Source organism: Columba livia, chromosome 11 (genome assembly GCF_036013475.1).
Source record: "Columba livia isolate bColLiv1 breed racing homer chromosome 11, bColLiv1.pat.W.v2, whole genome shotgun sequence".
NCBI classification, from domain to species: Eukaryota; Metazoa; Chordata; class Aves; order Columbiformes; family Columbidae; genus Columba; species Columba livia.
The window spans coordinates 4,512,722-4,531,409 of NC_088612.1; the positions used below are offsets into that span (position 1 = coordinate 4,512,722).

The 18,688-nt window shown below is 42.5% G+C and overlaps 2 protein-coding genes across 3 annotated transcripts in view; both read right to left on the minus strand.

Moving 5' to 3' along the window:
- The window catches only part of CEMIP (cell migration inducing hyaluronidase 1), a 107,182-nt gene that overhangs the window by 66,192 nt on the left and 22,302 nt on the right, over positions 1-18,688 (minus strand). The gene's annotated exons all lie outside the window — the stretch shown is intronic.
- Positions 1-18,688, minus strand: part of LOC102092464 (inactive cell surface hyaluronidase CEMIP2-like) — a gene marked incomplete at its 5' end in the record, with an annotated part of 45,622 nt that overhangs the window by 4,620 nt on the left and 22,314 nt on the right. The window contains 4 exons of the mRNA XM_065076349.1: positions 708-809; positions 1,556-1,769; positions 3,708-3,890; positions 12,982-13,190. Coding sequence (XP_064932421.1) covers positions 708-809; positions 1,556-1,769; positions 3,708-3,890; positions 12,982-13,190 — 708 coding nt within the window. The remainder of the gene's footprint in view (positions 1-707; positions 810-1,555; positions 1,770-3,707; positions 3,891-12,981; positions 13,191-18,688) is intronic.

Here is an 18,688-nt window from a genome sequence, read left to right on the forward strand (position 1 = left end):
TGCCTGGCACTGGCGCATCTCCCCAGCATCCCGGGAGACAGACACAACCTCCACTTCACCGCGGGTGAGGATGCTGCCTCCACTAACACCTGCTTGCTAATGGGTTTGAATAAATTTTTCATGATGCAGCCGGTGCACGTAGCAAGAAATCTTGGCTGCTCTGGCTCCTTAAGGATGCTGTGGCAGCTTTGCTTGGCATTTGTTAGCATTAATTATAACTCAGTAGCATACAGGCATGTAAGGCTGGACAGTACCCTTGCAAGCGTGATTACAGTCACCTTCACCCTCTAGACAGACATATAAGGCACACGCAGGGGCAACCTGACAGCTCTAAATGCCATCAGCAGTGAAATATAGTTATTTTTATCTTCTAATGCAATGCCAGCAGAGAAAATTGGAGAAACAAACTTGTTTTTGTCCCCACATCCTTTATAAACAATGAGTTCTGGTGTGCTTGCCTTAGTCTACTTTAGAGTGGTGGTGTTAATTCTTCTTCCTAAGGGCTCAAATCCTCATCTGAATAGAATACGAACTCCCAGTGACATTAATGGAGTTAATTGTAAGGGAGAACAATACACTCGCCTCTTCCAGGGGAACTTCCCATTTCCTTTTGCCAAGGCTCAGCAAGATTTTGCAGTAACTATCCTTAGAGATAAAGTTTCCCCTGTTTCAAATCCCCATTTCAAATGCAGTAAAACACAACATACCTTAATGAATGCAGATGTCAAGTGGTTTTGTATGTCCACCCTGCTGAGAGACTGGATCTGGATTCTTATATACTCAAATGAGGGTGTGCTAGTGATAGCAACCTGCAGTTACACCAGAGACAGAAACTTACAAAATGCCTTGCTAAGTGGTTTCCATCAACAAAATGACACCAGGTACCAATGTTCGTATATATGATCTCAAAAGCTTATAAATTCTTTTTTTCAAACTGTGATCCTGGTTCACAAGTAAGTGCTTATTACTAAGACACCATTTATCAAAGGATTGTGGCAACGCTGGTTGGAAGGGACCTCTGATGGTCACTCTGCCACTAAGTAAGTTTAAAAGTTGAATATGAATTTCATATATTTTGTCTGGCTACAAACTCAAGTGCAGATTTAGATGAGCCTGAAACAATTCTACAGGATTTAGAGTGGGGTGAATTTACAGTAAATGAGAAGAGAACTTGGCTCTAATTTTCCAGTTATTCCTATTAACCAGAATTACTTCCCAGTTTGAAATTCAGAAGCAATGTCATACTTTGGAATTCAAAGCTAATCCCATCTGAGCCCTCTTAAGAGTCCTTTTTTTTTTCTTGTTTAAAAGAAAGAAATGGAGAAAAAAGATGCCGTGAATGTGCATTCACCTGCTTCCATTTGGGTATTTTTTTTCAGGCTATCTTTGAAGCATAGTACAAAAAGCTGCAGAAATTCAGAGCAAAACCCTTCCCTCTACACAGGTTATGTGGTGCTGTGCACATTCGCAGGTGGGAATTCCCTGTGGCTTTTTTGACCTCACGTGGATGCACATTCACGGCATCACCTCAGATGCTGTTTCGGGCAGCAGGTACCTGCGGAGCCCCGCACACCCGGCATGGTCCAGCCGGGCGCTGGGACACGGGGCGCTGGGCAGCCACTGGCCTCTGCGGGAAAGGGTTTGGATCACAGCTCCAGGAGTCCCCTGGGTACATATGTGCCATGATTTTAATACGTTCACAGCCTTGCTGAGAGCAGTAACTGTGTCCTTTCCGAGCTTCATGGGCTTGCAGGTGAACAAACAGGTACCTACAAATGAGAGCGAACAGAGGGATCAGAACCACCACGTGGTTTAGAGGAAAAAGCTGAGTAGAAGCAGGGTCTGCACTTGCTAAATTGCATTATCCCTGCCATTTCCCACCAACACAAACCAACCCTGTCTTAGACCAGCGTAATGCAGCACAGCCATGGTAAAATGGGTCCTGCAAGGATGTAGGTCGAGCTCCCCTCTCATCCTGCCATGACAAGGCAGAACTTTTAGCCCATACACCCCAGCCATCTGCCTTCCCCAGGCAAGCACTGTGTGGGGCAGACAGCCCCCAGCCCCAGGCACCCCGTGCTGTCCCCAGGCATGGTGGCATCCCGCCAGATAAAGAGCAACAGCAGCGCTCGGGCCGTCATGCAGAAGGGGACAGGTTTGCCTGGAAATATCAGCATCCCCCCTTGGGCTCACTGCATCGCTCGGTCCTGGCCGGTAGGCAGAGCTTAGCCCGAGGCACACGTGACAACAACTCCAAGGCAGCCAGGTCTTCTGGCCTTTGGAGTTCATATTTTTTGCTGCCTGTTCTAAGTATGTTTTCAATTGTGTCCGTTCTGCAGTTCAGGCTGAGGAAATTATATAAACAGCTCACTTCAGCTCCAGGATCAAAAAGATACTTGAGCTTTAAAGGGATTTTTCTTTCTCTTTCTTTTGAAGCTAAATATTTGTTTCTATTTGTCTGGAAGAAAGAATGAGTAAGCTTGGTTCTTGTCCAAGGATCCAGCATGTGGGGTTAAAAAAAGAAGGAGAAATATCCCACTCATTATGAAATAAAGTCTAAAAAGCAACAACAGGAAAATAAAAAAGCCAATCCCCTTGCTTCTGTACTCTGAAAGGCTAAAAAAATCACTGCTGAATTAAACAGAAAACCAAAAGGCTGACACTGCCAGAATTAAGTTAGGTTAGACCCATCAATCTGCATCTACTGGGTCCAGATGGCTGCTGGCAACCTATGGCTCTTCCTCCAGAGACCCACATGTGTAACCATTTTCCCCACTATTCAGTAGTAAACAACCTGTTTACAGAATTCGGGCTTTAAAAAGAAAAAAAAAAAAAAAAAGAAAAAAGAAATGGAGGATTAGCAAATTGTTATTTCACAATTCCTGTGATGAGAGAGACCTGGCCATCGAGGAGCCTGGTTAGCGGGGCAGGCATTCCGGGATTCGATTGCTCATGTGTTATGGTTGAATGAATAAATATATCCCGTCTTATTTTCAAATCTGACATTTGTGGATTGATTCCTGAAGTAGCTACTTAGTCAGGTGAAGCATCATGGGACCCATGGTTAGACCACAAAACGCTTTTTTCCTCCCTAACTATTTTAGCTGACTGAGAAACAAAGTTTTGCAATGTTTTTTTTTAACCAAAGGTGTCCTAGAATCTTACAAAGGTAGTGCAAGATATCCAGGATTCTCTTCATGCCCTCAAAATAAGAGATGTACTATGGTGCTCTCCCGTTTTTTTCATGAAATTTAACTTTTAGAATGTGATGGTTTTAGAAATCTCTCATCATGGGAATATGAAGAAGTTGAAACTTCCCAAACTATCTCAGTGTTGAAGTTGCCACAGTCACGAGAGGACTCCTTTTCACAGCCCTTTGGGTGCAATGGATTTAAACAAATATTTATGTTGCACCCACACCTGCAGTGATCTGAGCAGCAGCGATGCCTCAAGGGAGCTAAATCCAGGCAAGAAGTCAGCAATTTTCATAACAGGATTGCAAATCACTGCTTGGTGATAAAGAAATAGACCTACTCCAGATACTCCAGCCTATAAAGGATTTTGACCTGAAATAAGTTAAAAGGCCATACAAGATAGGTGAGCCTCAATTTTTAACTTTGAGAAAGGCAAAGGAGACGCTGAGGCTGGTAAGAGAAAGACCCCAAGGGTTTTCTTTGAGGTACCCTCAGGGGTAACACAGGGCTCACCCTGATGCTCTGTCGAAGTAGAAGAGCCGCTGGCCGGTCCCGTTGAGAACGCTGGCCCGGGAAGGAGCAGCGAGGTAGTGTCTTACGCTGTGCACCATGCCTGTCCCCCGCTGGTATACATCTGCCACCACCTGGAACACGGTGTCCCGGGGATAGCAGAGGGCAACGTGCAGCCAGTCTCCTCTGTCAGCAAAAAGGAGAGGCAAGGGAAAGAGAGAAAACGCACTTAAGAGCCTGAGTACAGAGGAGATGGTCTCCAGCCAAGAGTACAGTCTTCAGGGGAAAACAGAAGAATGTCCTTCGAGGTTCTATTCCTCCTTTAGAAAAACACAGCAAATCCTCAAAGCCAAAGAAAATCACTTTATTTTTTTGCTTTGTCTGGAGACAATGGCTGCTTATTACAAAGGTCTGATCCAGGGACCCCGGCTGACCTTGGAGGACTTTGAGTCAGGTGCCAGGGTGGCTTAAACCCAGAAATTTTTCTCTTCCTTGCCCTGTAAGGCTGAGGTACAACCGGTCACATACACTCTCACATCTCCCAAGGCAGCCGGGGCTTGTTTTAGTTCATCTGGAGCTGCAGCAGGAGAGGGAACCAGCATCCAGCAGACGTTTCACCAGGGGCACAGATTCAGGAATTAGAAAGTAATCTCTGACTTGAACCAGAGCCATGGTCTAAAGAGACCTGCTTCCTTCCCTTTACAGCAAAGTTTATTATTATGGTTTCCATTAAAATCCCCCTCTCCCCTTCTCTTTCTTCAACATCAGTTTAGAATAACTAAGGGTAAAGTTAAATCATCTTTTAACTCTTGTGTATCACAATTTCAGCATGCACATTTACAAAAATTTCCCCCGTAACTCTCAATTATCCTGTGATTTGCATCACCATTCTCATGGTGAGAAAAACTGGCTCCAAACTAGACACCTTTGTTACACAACTCAGCCAAAAGATGCAGTTATGGTGCAATTTGGATGCAGACAGGAAGGATCTTCCACAAAACCCAACACCCTTTCCTGTCTGTGGGATGCTCTTGTGCTGTACAAAGCAGAAAGCCACAAGAAGTTTACACTTGAAAAGAAAAGCTGAATACCAAGATAATTAGCCTGAACCAGTACTGTGGTTAGCTTTCTTTATAATACCAAAACCATCCAGGCTTTAAATTTATTATTTTAATTACCTGGCTTCCTGGTTAAATGCGGGAATATAAATTTGGCTCAAAGAAAGACAAATACCACCTTCATCAGCTGTCTTTCTGGGTCCTACGAAGCTCAGGAAGACAAACTTTCTCCAAAGGCTCCCCTGAAATGACCCCCACCCATCACTGCCTACAGAGCGATCAATGGGATGAAACCGCTTCTATTCAGAGAAATCTGGGAATCTGCCTGCCTAGATCTCTACTTTGTGTTATACATGGAGAGCACAAAACCAAAGCTATTTCAGCCTTTCTCTGGTTTTCTCATTAAAACAAAACAACCTATAGGATGGAAGAAGGGACAGGCTGTTCTAGAATAATAAATCAAAGCTGCACAAAGACACATCAGCTTAAGCCAGACACTGCCCTCTAGATTTTAACCAACTCCAGCTGTGTCATAACACAGGACAGCTAGAAAACAGATATATTTTCAGATTATTTGGCCTCCAACTAGAGGAAATGAAAGAAATGTACCAGAGCCATGTTTGTGGAATATTTTTAGGACACAGTCCCAAGACATTCTGACTGTTCCATAAGGGTGATTTGCATTGTGTTAGCACATTTCGTCCCCTAAAGACACCATCACAAAAAGGGCTCATCAGCTCCCTCAGATGCTGGGAAGTAGCTTTGGTGCTGCACTACATTGACTGTCACTTCCCCACTTAATGACAAAGGCACTAGAAGAGGAAATTGGAGGGTGAAAGGAAAAGAAAGTGTGAAAAAATCCACAGCTGTAACTGTCTTGGATCACAAGTGGATTTGGGAATATGAGTGCCTAGTGTGCATGCGAGCAGGCTGGGTAAAACATTGAAATAAATTACATCAAGATAGAAAGAAATCAAATGAAAAGCACCTCCCTTGAAGCTTGGAGAGGAAGAGATGGAAATAAGTACATTCCCACAACAAAGAGCTTGGGAGGAGATGTGAGAAGAGAAGGTATTAGAAGTTATCCTTCATGTAAATATAGAAAAGAATAAGGTGGTTATTTTCTCCTTAATCGAGTGGTATTTTAACAGCTTCCTATTTAGTTCTTTACTTCAGTTCTGTTTCTTCAGCTTCTACAAAACCCACTGTAAACCCTCCCAAATACCTGCCTGTGTGGCTGAATGGGGCTCCACCATCTCCAGGAAAAGCAAAGCAAGAAACTGAGCTACTGTGGGATGGTCCTCAGGCCTCTGCCTTGTAGCGGACGTGGGTCAGATGCCTCCTCTCCAGTCATTGCCAAACCGAGGGAGAAATGCAAAATCAGGCAACATGCTGTAATCAGGCATGGGACGTCTTGGACGTTGCTTTCAAAGTAAAATAGACGTGCCTGTGCCTTCCTCAGCCACCACACCGGCCACCAAGGACCTCCTGGCTGGGTCTCAAGTGCGGGAAGCCTTCATCTTCTTCAGGGTGGGCAATGAACTGATGTCCTACATAATATCTCTGCTTAAAACCTCTCCATTCTGTCTTATTTACCAGCTGCTACTCTGGGTTGAATATTTGCAGACAGAATAAGAAAAATAAGCCCTCATTCTGCTGCTCTCAGTACCAGCACATCAGCTGGGATGTCTGCGGATGCCCTGAGGCTTGGGGACACACACAGCACTAGCAAGAAGAGAAAACACTGAATTAATAGTAGATCCCAAATTCAGAGTAATTTCAGACCCCTGCCTGAATGCTGTGGGAAACTCTGTAGTTTTAGATGCTCTTATGCTTAAAACCAGCACAAACAAATGGAAAAAAACAACTTAAAACACAAGGGATGAAAGTCAGACTATTGATAAACAAAATGCTGTCCAATGTAGTCAATACAGCAACATACAGGACTTTTCTTTTAATTCTTTAAGCTTTCATTCTTAGGAGTTTCTTGCAAGAGAAATAAAAATATTCTCAGGTGGAAAGTCGGACTTTAGAATTAGCTGTCAGCTAAGTTAAAGTCATATTAGCATGTGTAGGAAACTAACCTGAGCTATTTAAGTAACTGTGTTCACAGCCTTTTCTAGTGATAAAGTTCAGTCCATTTTAGAAGCAAGGAACAGGAACTTTGCTGTTCATAATATGGGAACCAAGCAGAAATCCCCACGTACTGCTTCAGTAAGTTAGTCCCTCACAGTCTGAATTTTGAACTTTAAAAGACAAAAAAAGCAAAGTCACCATTCAGCCTCCAAATCGTCCCACAAACAAATCACAGGAGGTCAATGTCCCTCACTCTCAGTCAAGATACAGCTGGTTTTTATCTCCAAAATATGTTTCCCAACCTGACAACAACCTGCCCAGCAACGACTGAATCTCCTCTGGCACAAAACCTGTTTTCAGGACAAGACACCTCCTCTCCAACCAACACCACTGGTGGGGAAAATGACGTGAGAAATACCCACACATCTCACAGATGCCAAGAAGAGTGGAGAAAGGGTTGAGAGGAACCTGGCTACATCCTTACCACATTTTCCCAGTTCAAGCTCTTTTCCTCAAACCCACATTTCCCACTGGCTCCCTGCAGCTGTCACTCCTTCCCTTTTTCTAGATTTCTTTTTAATTTTCTGCCTTCAACTCAAGTCCATTAAACTCATGCAAACCCCCCGCAATGACGCACATGGCTACTGGGCAAACATCCAGCAATTCTTTTTCAGGACCTTGTTATTAAGGATAGACTCTTCTGGAAGACCACTTGCTGCAGGGATAGTAACAGCTTCGGTATGTGTTTAGTTAACTAGAGTTGTGTGTATTGGGATTTAAATGTCTTTCCTAAATGTTGCCATTTAGGAAATTCCATTAAAAATTCAAAAGCATTGGCCATCTCTTAATGTAAATTAAAATTTTTTGTTTTACCCATGTGCCTCCTTAGGCAAAAAGAATGATTTTTGCTTTTGTGAAGCTCAACAAATTATGAACGGGATCCTGCCCTGAGGTACACTTCTGCTGATACTCATGAAACCAGGGTTTGACTCAGCCAGCATTTGGCTCACAGACAATCGCATTCAAGCAAATATAAGAACTTCCTGCGTTTAAATACAGTACATCATCTTACTGTCTTTTTTCCCACCCTACATGTTTTCATGAAGGAATCACATCCCAATTCAATTTGTACTTTTTTTTTTTTAATCCATTCCCAGGTACTCTAGTGCTAAGTATCGTGTATTTTGTTTTTTCCTGCTGCTGTGTCTTGGATACATCAGTTCAGAAGAGACTGGTGGTCCTGAGGAGCCACAAACCCCACTCCATGGGCTGGGAGAATCACAGAATCATTGTGGTTGGAAGAGACCCTCAAGATCATCGAGTCCAACCATTAACCTAAGACTGGCACTAAACCATCTGCCTAATAACCTGCAGCAAGGACTGCAGGTGGGGAGGCAAAGACAGGGCTTTAGGATCACTCAGACTTGGCCATGTCAGCACCAGCTTTGGCCCAGCTGTACTAAAACAGCACAATCTGCAACCTGGTGTTCTGGCAAATGCTTTAGCTTCTTTCCAATTAAAAAAAAAAATAATCTTGTGGCTTTCATCCACGGGCTGACCTGTGAGTAATTTAAGGGATTTAAATAGACAGAAGGGAATTCAAATATATCTGCTGACTTCTGTGTTGTGCAGATGATTAACTCTGAATTACAGATGTTATCAAGAGGGGCAGGCTATGAAACCCAAGTAGCACTTTACTTATTATTATTGGAAATAGAGTTGGTGTTACTTGTATTACATCCAGATCTGGGCAGATTGAGGTCAGAACTCATGTACGTACAAGTTACAAGCAAGCAGTCACAGCCTTAAACTGTTAGCTCTGCTTTGAAATACTCATTTTGCCTTCCTGTGCATTTATCAATCTGGAAAGCAGGAGGAAAAGCTCATTTAGAACTAATCTGAAAAAGAAACAGTTTAGGAAATATCCATAAACTGGGCAAGTCTGCAACAAGCACATTCTAGCCTTGTCTCATTATCTTTGTTTCCCTCTAGACCTTATCACTGCTAAGGAATTTAATCACAAAAATGACAAGTAGCTGAAAGTATGAATCATTCTGGCATTGATTAAGAAGCTGTAGGAAAAACACCTACCTACACAACCCTGACAAATGCAAATATAACGAGTCCCCCAGAGTCTCAGTGCAGACATGGGCTGCAGAAGTTTGCCTGCACTGAAATCTCCACCTTTGGATGAGCTGCAGCATCCTTGAGGCTTCATATCACCCAGCGTCCAAAGGCTCCACTACTTTTAATGAAGGATTTAAACACAAACTCATTCCAGGCTCTTGAATTTTCAGATAATTTACATTATTCACTGGTGAATATGATAACAAGCACTAGCGCAGAACTCCAGCCTAGCAAATAGAGGAGTTGAGCTGTGCACCTGTGCCCATCCCTGCGCAAACACGGCAGCAGGGGAAAGGCTGGACACGTGCCCAAGCACACACATGGACATCTGCCCTTTTGCTCGCTGCTGACAAGAAATTTGGCATTCCTCCACCAATTTTATGGGTTTTTTTAAGGCTCTCATAAAGATCCAACTCCTGCAAAAAGGCACCGAAGAACATTGTTGTTATGAGCCTCACTGCACCTCTCCAGGGGAAGCTAAGAGGGATGCTGATGGAGAGAGCCCAGGGAAGGTTCCTGCACTGTCCTTGGAGCCAGCATCTGTTGGGAGACATGCAGTATGAGGGAAAGCCCCTGCTTGCAGAACTGTGGCAATCTACCTACAAAAAAATACCCTCTTTATCCAGTTAGCTGCTCACATTTCTCTGAATTCGGTCAAACCAGAGCAGAGAGCCTTAATAAGGGAAAACCCTTCCCTCTGAGCCTTAACAGACCAAGTATAGAGATATTTGCTTGTGCTCATTAAAAACAAGGAATGTTTAATCTAATTGCCACTGCTTTTCAGGCTGCTTCAACAGCATAACTTATTACACTATACTTCAGATATGTGTTTTGAGGAGATTTAATTCTTATCTTTAGATGTGCTGATAGCGCAAAGCAGTCTGGCTGATTCACTGAACAGCTCTGTGCCTTTGATAATAGTATTTGCCTTAGCTTCTCCTGTGATTAGAAAATTTGCACATGCATAAAGCCTAAGTCATTAAATTGAAGGACTTCTTTTCTGACTTTGTTTACTATATGAAGTGCCAATCTTTGTACTGTTTTCCAGCACCTGAAAGAAGGCACTTGCTTGCAACTGAATAATGTTTTCCTTGCTCTCCTCCTGGCTTAACAGCCTCTCCCTGCTCTGGTAACAAGCTTGATGCTCTCTGCTGGCCTTTGTGCTTCAGGATAGTAATTGTGAGCAAAGCCCTTAACTCAGTCTTGCAAATAATTCACATACTTCTGTGCAGCAGGAAAAAAACAACAAGAAAACCTACAAACAGCTCTGAGGGGGAGAAAACACTCCAGCAAAGAGATGAAGCCCATGGAGAAGAGGTCTGAGGTCCCTGTTCATGAAGGTTTCACACACGATTTATGTCCGATGAGCGCAATCCTCAGCAGATCTGCCCTGGTTCTGAAGCACACTTCATTGCTGGTCATTAAAATTCCAGCCAGCGCTTTCCTTCTGTTCACTTGCCAAAACCTTCAGAAGCTACTTGTCCTGCAATACCTCTATCCACAAGCCTCAATACCCAGCCGCCTTCTCATCCTCATAGGGAAACACTCAGCCATTAGATAGACAACCCTATCTACAGCTTTAATAGAGCATTTCTGCTGAGACAGCTACGTTCCCCAGCAGCCTGAAAACACAGCCTGCAGGTCTCCACCGTGTCTTTATATTTGCCTATCAGTCAGCTAGTGGCTAATGCAAACAAGTCTACCATACCTCTCCTTGGAAGGGAACCTGGTGTGCACCAAACAGCTCATTTGCACCACATGGCCACAGATGGCAGCATGTGGAGACACAGCGATAGTGTTTGGTTTAGCTACATATTTCAATGGAAGCGAAGAAACTAAAGAATTACTTTAAACTTGGCTTGAATTAGTGCAAGGAAGACACAAGTGTGGCAGCAGCCCTTCAGGTGCCCAAGGTAGAAAGAAAAAGATCTGCTTGGTGTCTGTGCTCAAACTAGTGCCCTCCTCTGCTCAGTAAACCCACCAGCGGTGCCGCTGAGCTCACCGAACAAGATCCACAGCTCGCAGAAAGCAGCACTGCCAGTTTCAGCTGAGTCACATGAATTCATCCCCACCAAGTCCTGCCCACCCAAGGAATCCGGACGTTCCAGTCTCATAATAGACATCTGAACTGGCATGACTTCTATCAGAGCTTTCTACAGCACTTCAGAAGCAGGGAAAGGGTTAATCGTGCAAGTATTCAACATCAGTGCTACTCCTGACCTCCACAGAAATCCAAATCCTGGGACACATCTCCCTGTCAAATTCCTTATTTCCCCTCTGACCTTCCTTCAGCCAGCACAGAGCAAATCACTCCAGAAGCACAAGGGCTGTCTATCTGCAAAGGCAGCATCCTGGGTATATCTATCCATCATTTTACAATGACAAGACTAAAAATAGTTTCATTGTTCACTCAGATTGTGTTTGAAATTATTAATCCCAGAATATTGCTGTTGAAGTTCATCAAACATTTTTTGGTTTGCATCACAGATATTCTACACAGATGTTACTATTTTAAGGGCTCGCATTTTTGGCACATTATTCAGTATTTTGGATTTAAAAGCAACAAACAAAGCATAAAGCCACTTGAGATAAGTAAAAGTCTTCCTGATTTTCTAGGTCTGATTACTCTGGGCTCCACAATCTGAGATTTCTTCCATTCCAAAAATGATTAGAAAACAATGTTTAATAAAGGTCATACATGGAACTGCTTAAGCAGGCACTTGTTTTCCTTCAAACCCATAAACCCTCTTTTTCACCTCAACTGCTTTACCCTTCTACAGGAAGATCATTTCCCTGTGTTTTTGCATGAAGTCTGGACATTTCACCATTGCTGTTGCATCAGCCCTAAGTCTCACACACTTTAGCATCCAGCACACTTGAGGTGTACACAGAGAAGCCACACATTTCACTCCCAATTATTTCTTAGCAAGATACTATAAGTGAAATTAAGTAAAATTGTGGTTTGCTTTCACTACAGTATATTTCTTGTTTTTAGTTCTTCAAAACACATACTTTGCCAACTGGTTCTGGATCAGAAAAACCTACAAACCTTTGCCCCGTTGAAATAACTGTTTTCACACAAGACAAAGAGAACCATAACCACATTGTGGCTTTCAATAGTAAAATGTAGTTAAGTTGCTGCTTGAGCAAGAGCTAAACTTCAAGCTGAGTTTTACCAAAGACCCAGTGCTGCCTTCAAATTTGAATCTGTGCTTGAAGACCACAGGCCAAAGCTTTGGCAAGTCTTAATTGGCACAGGGATGGAGTAACCACCAGTTACCCAGCAGAAGACTTAGATCTGCAATTGCAAGGAAATAGCTAATCATTTTAAAAGAGATAATAACTGCAAAGCTCAGCTTGTCCATGAGTGACTAATAGATTTTCCTCTTCCTTAAAGTGCACAAAGATACATTAATAAAGAAAACAGGAAAACTGTACATGAAATTATGCAAAATGAAACAGATTGCAAGGGAAAAGAAGTACTGTCTAAAATGAATATACCCCACTTTTATATAATGGTAGAAGAAATCATGGAAAACCAATGCAGCACAGCCTACAGTTTTGCTGTACTGAGCCTTAACATTTTAAAACTTTATGTAAAAAGAAACAGTAATTGTAGGGCTGTTTGGATGAGAGAAGATGCAAAGCTCTGTGCACATTCTGATGTATTTCTGCACTTTATATATATGGGAGATAAATTATGTGTGCAGTAACTAGTACAAACAAACGAACAAGAGCCAGAGCTCTTCTGGAGGGAATTCAGGGACAGCAGGCCAGGACTTGGATTCTGTTTCAAAACTTTCTGGAAAGAGAAACATCTCTGCACATCAAAAAAGCTGAATAAAGTAAAAGCAGAGGCATCTTTTTGCGTCAATAAGTGCCAGCCATTAACACCTTGCTTCCACACCCTCAGAAACTGCTGAGGCATTTGATAGGTCATTCGCAAATAACCTGGGAAATTGTTAAAACTCCAGACCTTTGGAAAACAGAACATTTTCAACAATGTAGAGCAGTACCTATTGAAGTTGATCGGGTACAGGATAATATCCTCAGGTGCTCTGCCGTCCCACTGGATGATATAAGCCTGCTCGAGCATGACGACGGGCTGGTACTGCTGGTACGGTGCTCCTCTGTTCACACCTTGCAGCTGCACGGGATGAGAATGGTATGCTGCTCTGGCAATGGATAAGGTCAGATTCTCGGGGCGTCTGGCCTGAATATAAAGCTGAGGGTGAAAGGAAAATGACAAACATACCCATTAAACCGGCCAAGCTCAGCTATAACATGTGCATTTGATCATCGTTGCCTGTACATGTTTTTTTGCCAATGAAGAGCTCAGAACATTTGGAAAGTCACTGAAACCTTTCCAGTTCAAATATAAAAGGTAAAACAGAAACAGCATCTGCAGCCATTCGTCGGGACACCATGAAGTGAGATATGAATTGTACAGCACCATAAAAATGCTCACTATTCAAAATCTCAAGGGAAAAGGGCAAGCAAGGAAACATCACGAAGTAACTCTTTTTTATGAATTCAAATAATTGCACTTTAAAAACAGGCTTATTCCATTGAAAAGACAGAAAACTTTTAAGTTATTTCAATGGGCTTTGGACTAGGTCCAGTGATCTAATGAAATCCACATCGTTGCTCTCAAGTAGCAGACTAGGCTGAAATTTTGGGGGCTAAAATTCAGTGGCCTGGCTATATGATCTTACGGTCTAATTACCATGTTCCACAGGCTTGACCAGAGAGCTCCTCTGTGTAGGAACCAATAGATGCCCTTGGCCTGTAGTTCACTTCTACAGACCAGTTACAAAACTATGCTACGGTTGTATCTCTTTCTATCCTGCCATCACTTAAATGAAGGCAAATTCATGCGACAAACATTGGTTTTAAGGACAAACACATGATGTTCACCTGCTTCCCCTTGCATGAAATTCCAGTGCCAAAGGAGGACGCACAGCCAGTCATACAAATCTAGTCTCGGCACACGGGGTTGTAGCAAACAGCTTGCCATGTTCCCTGAAGGGATTCAAATGCACTGAGGACAGGCGAGGACACCTATATCCCACTTCCTTCACTCTCTTACAGTGTGGAATAGCGCTCTTCACATCAAGAACTTTAAACACCCAACATAAAAATCCACATGAGCTCAGAAATATCTAAGTTTCTACATGAGAGCCCATTCAGCAAAATTGTTTTAAAATGCAATTTCTGTCTTTGAGGTAGGTCAAAATGAAGGCAGCAGTCTCTTAAGTTTTTAAAATGCAGGCAAGGATACAAGCACAGCCAAGACTAGCAGAGAGCCAAGACTGCATCTACCAGGATATCCACTTTCTAATGCTGGGCTGTGAGACTTTGGCCCCTCACATCTCCATATCGGCTTCTCTTCCTCTTGACTGTCCAGATTGAAAGGTCTGCACAAACACACAGTCTCTCACTGGCTTATTTTAGTTGGGGTTTCCAGCCAGTTCAGTTCCCATTTCCAGTTTCACACTCGGAGGGACTCTGCACTTGTTCCTAATTCTCGTGTTGCGTTGGAATTCCTGACGACCTCCACAAGACAGGTCCTCTCTGCCTACCCCTCACCTCACCTGTGAATTCAGCAGCCTCATGCTGAATGCTCAAGTTAAAAAATTTGGTGTCATATCAAAGAAGTAATCCAAAAGTGATTGTAAATACTTATTGGATGTTTGGTCTATTCCTCCTTTCGCACAATTGCACTTTAATGATGAGAACCTATCCCGAGTGCCATCTGCAGACCATTGAAGATTAAAGTGGATTGCAGAATTGCATTAAACGGAAATTTTTCCTGACAGCTGAACTTATTGATCAAGTAATTCACTCCAAACAATCTCTGAGCGGCAGCCCATTTGCTCTTTCTTGATGGATCAAGGAAGAATAAATTATTTTTACAGCCTGATAAAAGACCTTTTTCATCTATGAAATCAAGGAGGAAAACCTATTTTCCCTTCACATTCAAATAATGATTAGAAAAGCAGTAACATGCAATGCAATGAGCCACATTTCAATCTCATTTGTCCCCACCTGGATGGGTAAGTGCCAAGGTCAGAGCAGGTGATCAGTAAGGTCCCTTTGGACCTGAAATCCCATCAATGTATTAATTGTTGTCAGTCAAGACGGCAATTTCTGACAAAGAAATGTGGGAATGAACTGTGATACTGCAAAATAATAGCCCACTTGTGTCTTTTTGGATAAGAGGCAAGAGTTTCTGTCCTATCACTGTAAACTTTGACCTTATTTCCTTTTAACATGTGTCTCTAGCAAGCACAGAATGTTAAGGTGGTACCTGCTGTGCACTTAGTACAAAATGAAATACATCAATGATAAACTAAACCAAGAAAGGAAGGAAATGCATTCGATGAGTCCAAAAAGTTCCTAAATTACAGACATCCAAGAGCAAAAGATTCTTATATACTTCAAGGCATTTGTGCAAAAAGAAAAATGGAGAGAGAAAGCGCTATGCATGGCCTAAGTTGCTCATTACAGTGGTTGTTAATGAGTTCAGAAAGTGCTGGAAGAGCATGCCGTATGCTTCAATCAGATGTTGAGGAAAGCATGTCAGAGATCTGTTGGTAACATTTTCCTCCCAGAGCCTAGGGACCAAGTCACAGGTCTGACATTAAGGATAATGGTGACAGCTGTTTTGAGAATGAAACTGTAATTACTAGAATGAGGAAAAATGACACTTCTGTGTTGACAGAAATATTTGTAAACTTATTTTGTCTCCTGCAACGACCAACAGTGGCCACTGAGTGAATGCCCGCCAGAACTGCAAGCCACCAAGGATGTGATTTTCAGTTCCACAGATATACAGCAGAATATCTGGTGGATCCTGCAAAATATTATCACTAAAGGAGGTCACGGTACGTAAATTCCCTGAAAAAGAATAACCCTTTTAAGCTCTTCTGGCCCCAGGTAGGTGAAACATCAGCCACTGTAGCAGTGTAGTGCCCTTGGGATGTCACAACGTGGCCTCTTTCTTCCTCAGCCATCACTCTGTGACACCTTTACTTACTTGAACTAAACTTGGGAGACTTCATCACTTTTCTTCCTCCTATCTACCTTTCCAGGGACAAAACACTTGCGAATAGGACTGAAAATGAGATCAACGAGATCACTTCTTTTCTAGAATAAAAAAATCCATCTTCCTTAGCAACACCTCCATAATTTTCAGTTAGCTCTAGCGAAATATTTAAAAGAAGAAACTGGGTCATAAAAGTACTTTAAAATATGAGAAGTGGTGACAGCTTAATGTAGTAGGAGAAGAACAGCTAGTTAAAATGTTATAAAATGTGAGCCTTCTACTTGCTTGGATGGTTTAATGGACGTAGTTGTCATTTTAGCTGCTTAACACTTCATGCTAAAAAGATGTGTCAGATTTCCCTGTGCTTACATGGCAATTTTCCCAAGTAGATTGTGAAACTGAGAAGATAAGTTCTTTTACAATTCATGGGGGACCTGCTATACAACTAGATAGCAAGTATGAAGATAAGCAACATGCAAAGTATTGGAACAGAAAACTTTGGTTTCTGAGAATAGGTTTGCATTGCTTTCTAGTTTCAGCTGTCAAGCTGGGGCAAAATGAGAAGTTCAAACCACACCTTTTCCTCTTCTGGTTGACTATTTAAAAGGTTAATTTATCAGGGCAAAACATTTTCTCTAGGAAGTTTCCAAATGAAGACCTTTCAGAAGGTCTTTCAGAAAGAAATTCTTTCAGAAAGAAAAAATCTGTCTTTCTATAAGGCATGCTAGGACCAATTTTTGGTTGTAAAAGTGACAGCACCTTCACTGTCATCAGCAAAACTACTTTGATTTTCCATTGGTGCACATCAGAGGTCAAAATTGGACCTCCTTGTCCAAATACAGACGCCATTAGGTGAAAAAATATCTTGCAGGCTTTCCTTCTTCCCAGTGTATGAGGTGCTGACAATACTCAAGCATCACAGGTACACTGGGACTGTATGGTTTTGCCTGTGCTCAGAAAAGCACCATTTACTACCTGTTGCATCTCCCGCTTTATGTTTAGAAGCATCAATACCAAAATCAGCTACACAGGCAGTGAATACACCAGCGGATACAAGCTGAAGATATATAACTTGGAGATGTTATCAGTGCAATTGTGAACATTCAGTGCAAGAAATGAGTTAACAGAAGGGCAAGAATTTCTACTTGAGCAGCCGGCAGCAAGGCAGTAACCAGGTGAACTGGTGAAAAATCAACAGCATTGCCTGAAGTATTCTGTAATAGCAAGGCATCAATTTTTTGGTAATGCAAAACTGACACTAATTTAGCTATGTAGCAGTCTCTTATGACTGTCTAACACCTTTTTAAGCTTACAAAAGAAAATAGCGTGTCCTGCCAAAACCTCTGCTTATTTAATAAAGATGAATACCAAAAAAGAGAGCTTTCACAGCCTCTGCTGATGAGTTGCTGTGAAGTCTGTGAGGAAGCAGTAAGTGCACAGTTTCAACTGCCCAGTGGGAGCCAAGTCACTTGTCTTATAATTTATATAAAAATCAGAAATGGTTTAGGAATCTCATTTACGTTTTAACAAGTAATGCAGGTGTTGAGGTGTGTCCAGTCCAACGCTGTTGGAAATCTCACCCATCTACATGGAGAGAACTACAGTATGAGCCTCACCCTACATTTTTCTTTTATTACTGGCCTTTGCAAGAGCTGAAGTCAGGTTGACAGGACCTCAGTGCCCTGCCGACGGAGTCTGACTGACTCATAGAGATTGCCAGAAGATGCGGTGCTGCCAACTCTTGTGATTTCCCTGTGAGTCTCCCCCTACTTGGTGTTCTTCCTCAAAGCCTCGCTTTATTTATGTTACAACATGAGAGTTTCAGCCGTCACTAAAAAGCAAAGGGGTTGGTCTTGTTTGGACAACACTAACCCCACAGCCTCCAGAATCGAAAGGAGGAAACAAAAAGACCTGATAGTCCTTCCTTGTGTAAATTTTGTGATTTTTAAGGTGGTCCCAGAACTATTTTTAGGTAGTAAAAAGCAACGAGGCTTTTCTTAGTGCTCGCTGCTACAGGAAGGTCTCAGATACCATGTGGGGAAGGTGAGTGGTGCTTCTTGGAGATGGCGAGCAGGAAGGACCATGAACCAACCACAGGAAGGTGGGAATGTCAGCCTGAGTTGCCAGATTTAAACACCCTCAGGGAAGACTGTCCCCAGGTTTTTGTGGATCTAGAAAAGCTGCCAGAGGAATAGGTTTTCCCCAGGCATTTCCTTTCCTTTTCTGCACAAATTACATCCAGGAGAAGGTGAGCATGAAAAGTGCACAGAAGAAACCAAGCAGGAAGGAATTAACTGGACTCGAGGCACTTTGCTGAGAAAGAATTTGGCTGCAATGTTAGCTAAAGGACTTGGATCTCGTTTTTCCACGCCAAGTAGCCCATCCCTAGGCTGACTATCTTCAGCAGTAATATGAGAGTCACTATTTCCTTTAACTGAAAGGACATTTTCACCTGCTTATTCTAGGGAAGAATAAAAGGTCTTGTCTACCAGAGCTACATAAAAAGGCAAAGAAAAACAGATTCTGTAATAGAGTTGCTAAGATCAAAGCAAACCATCTTTCTCCATAACTGGATTCACTCTTTTAGGCTTTTGATCTAAAATAAGAGACTCAGAATTTCACACACAAACAAACCATCAGTTTGTCAATGCACTGAGAACAAGGGTTAAACTGAA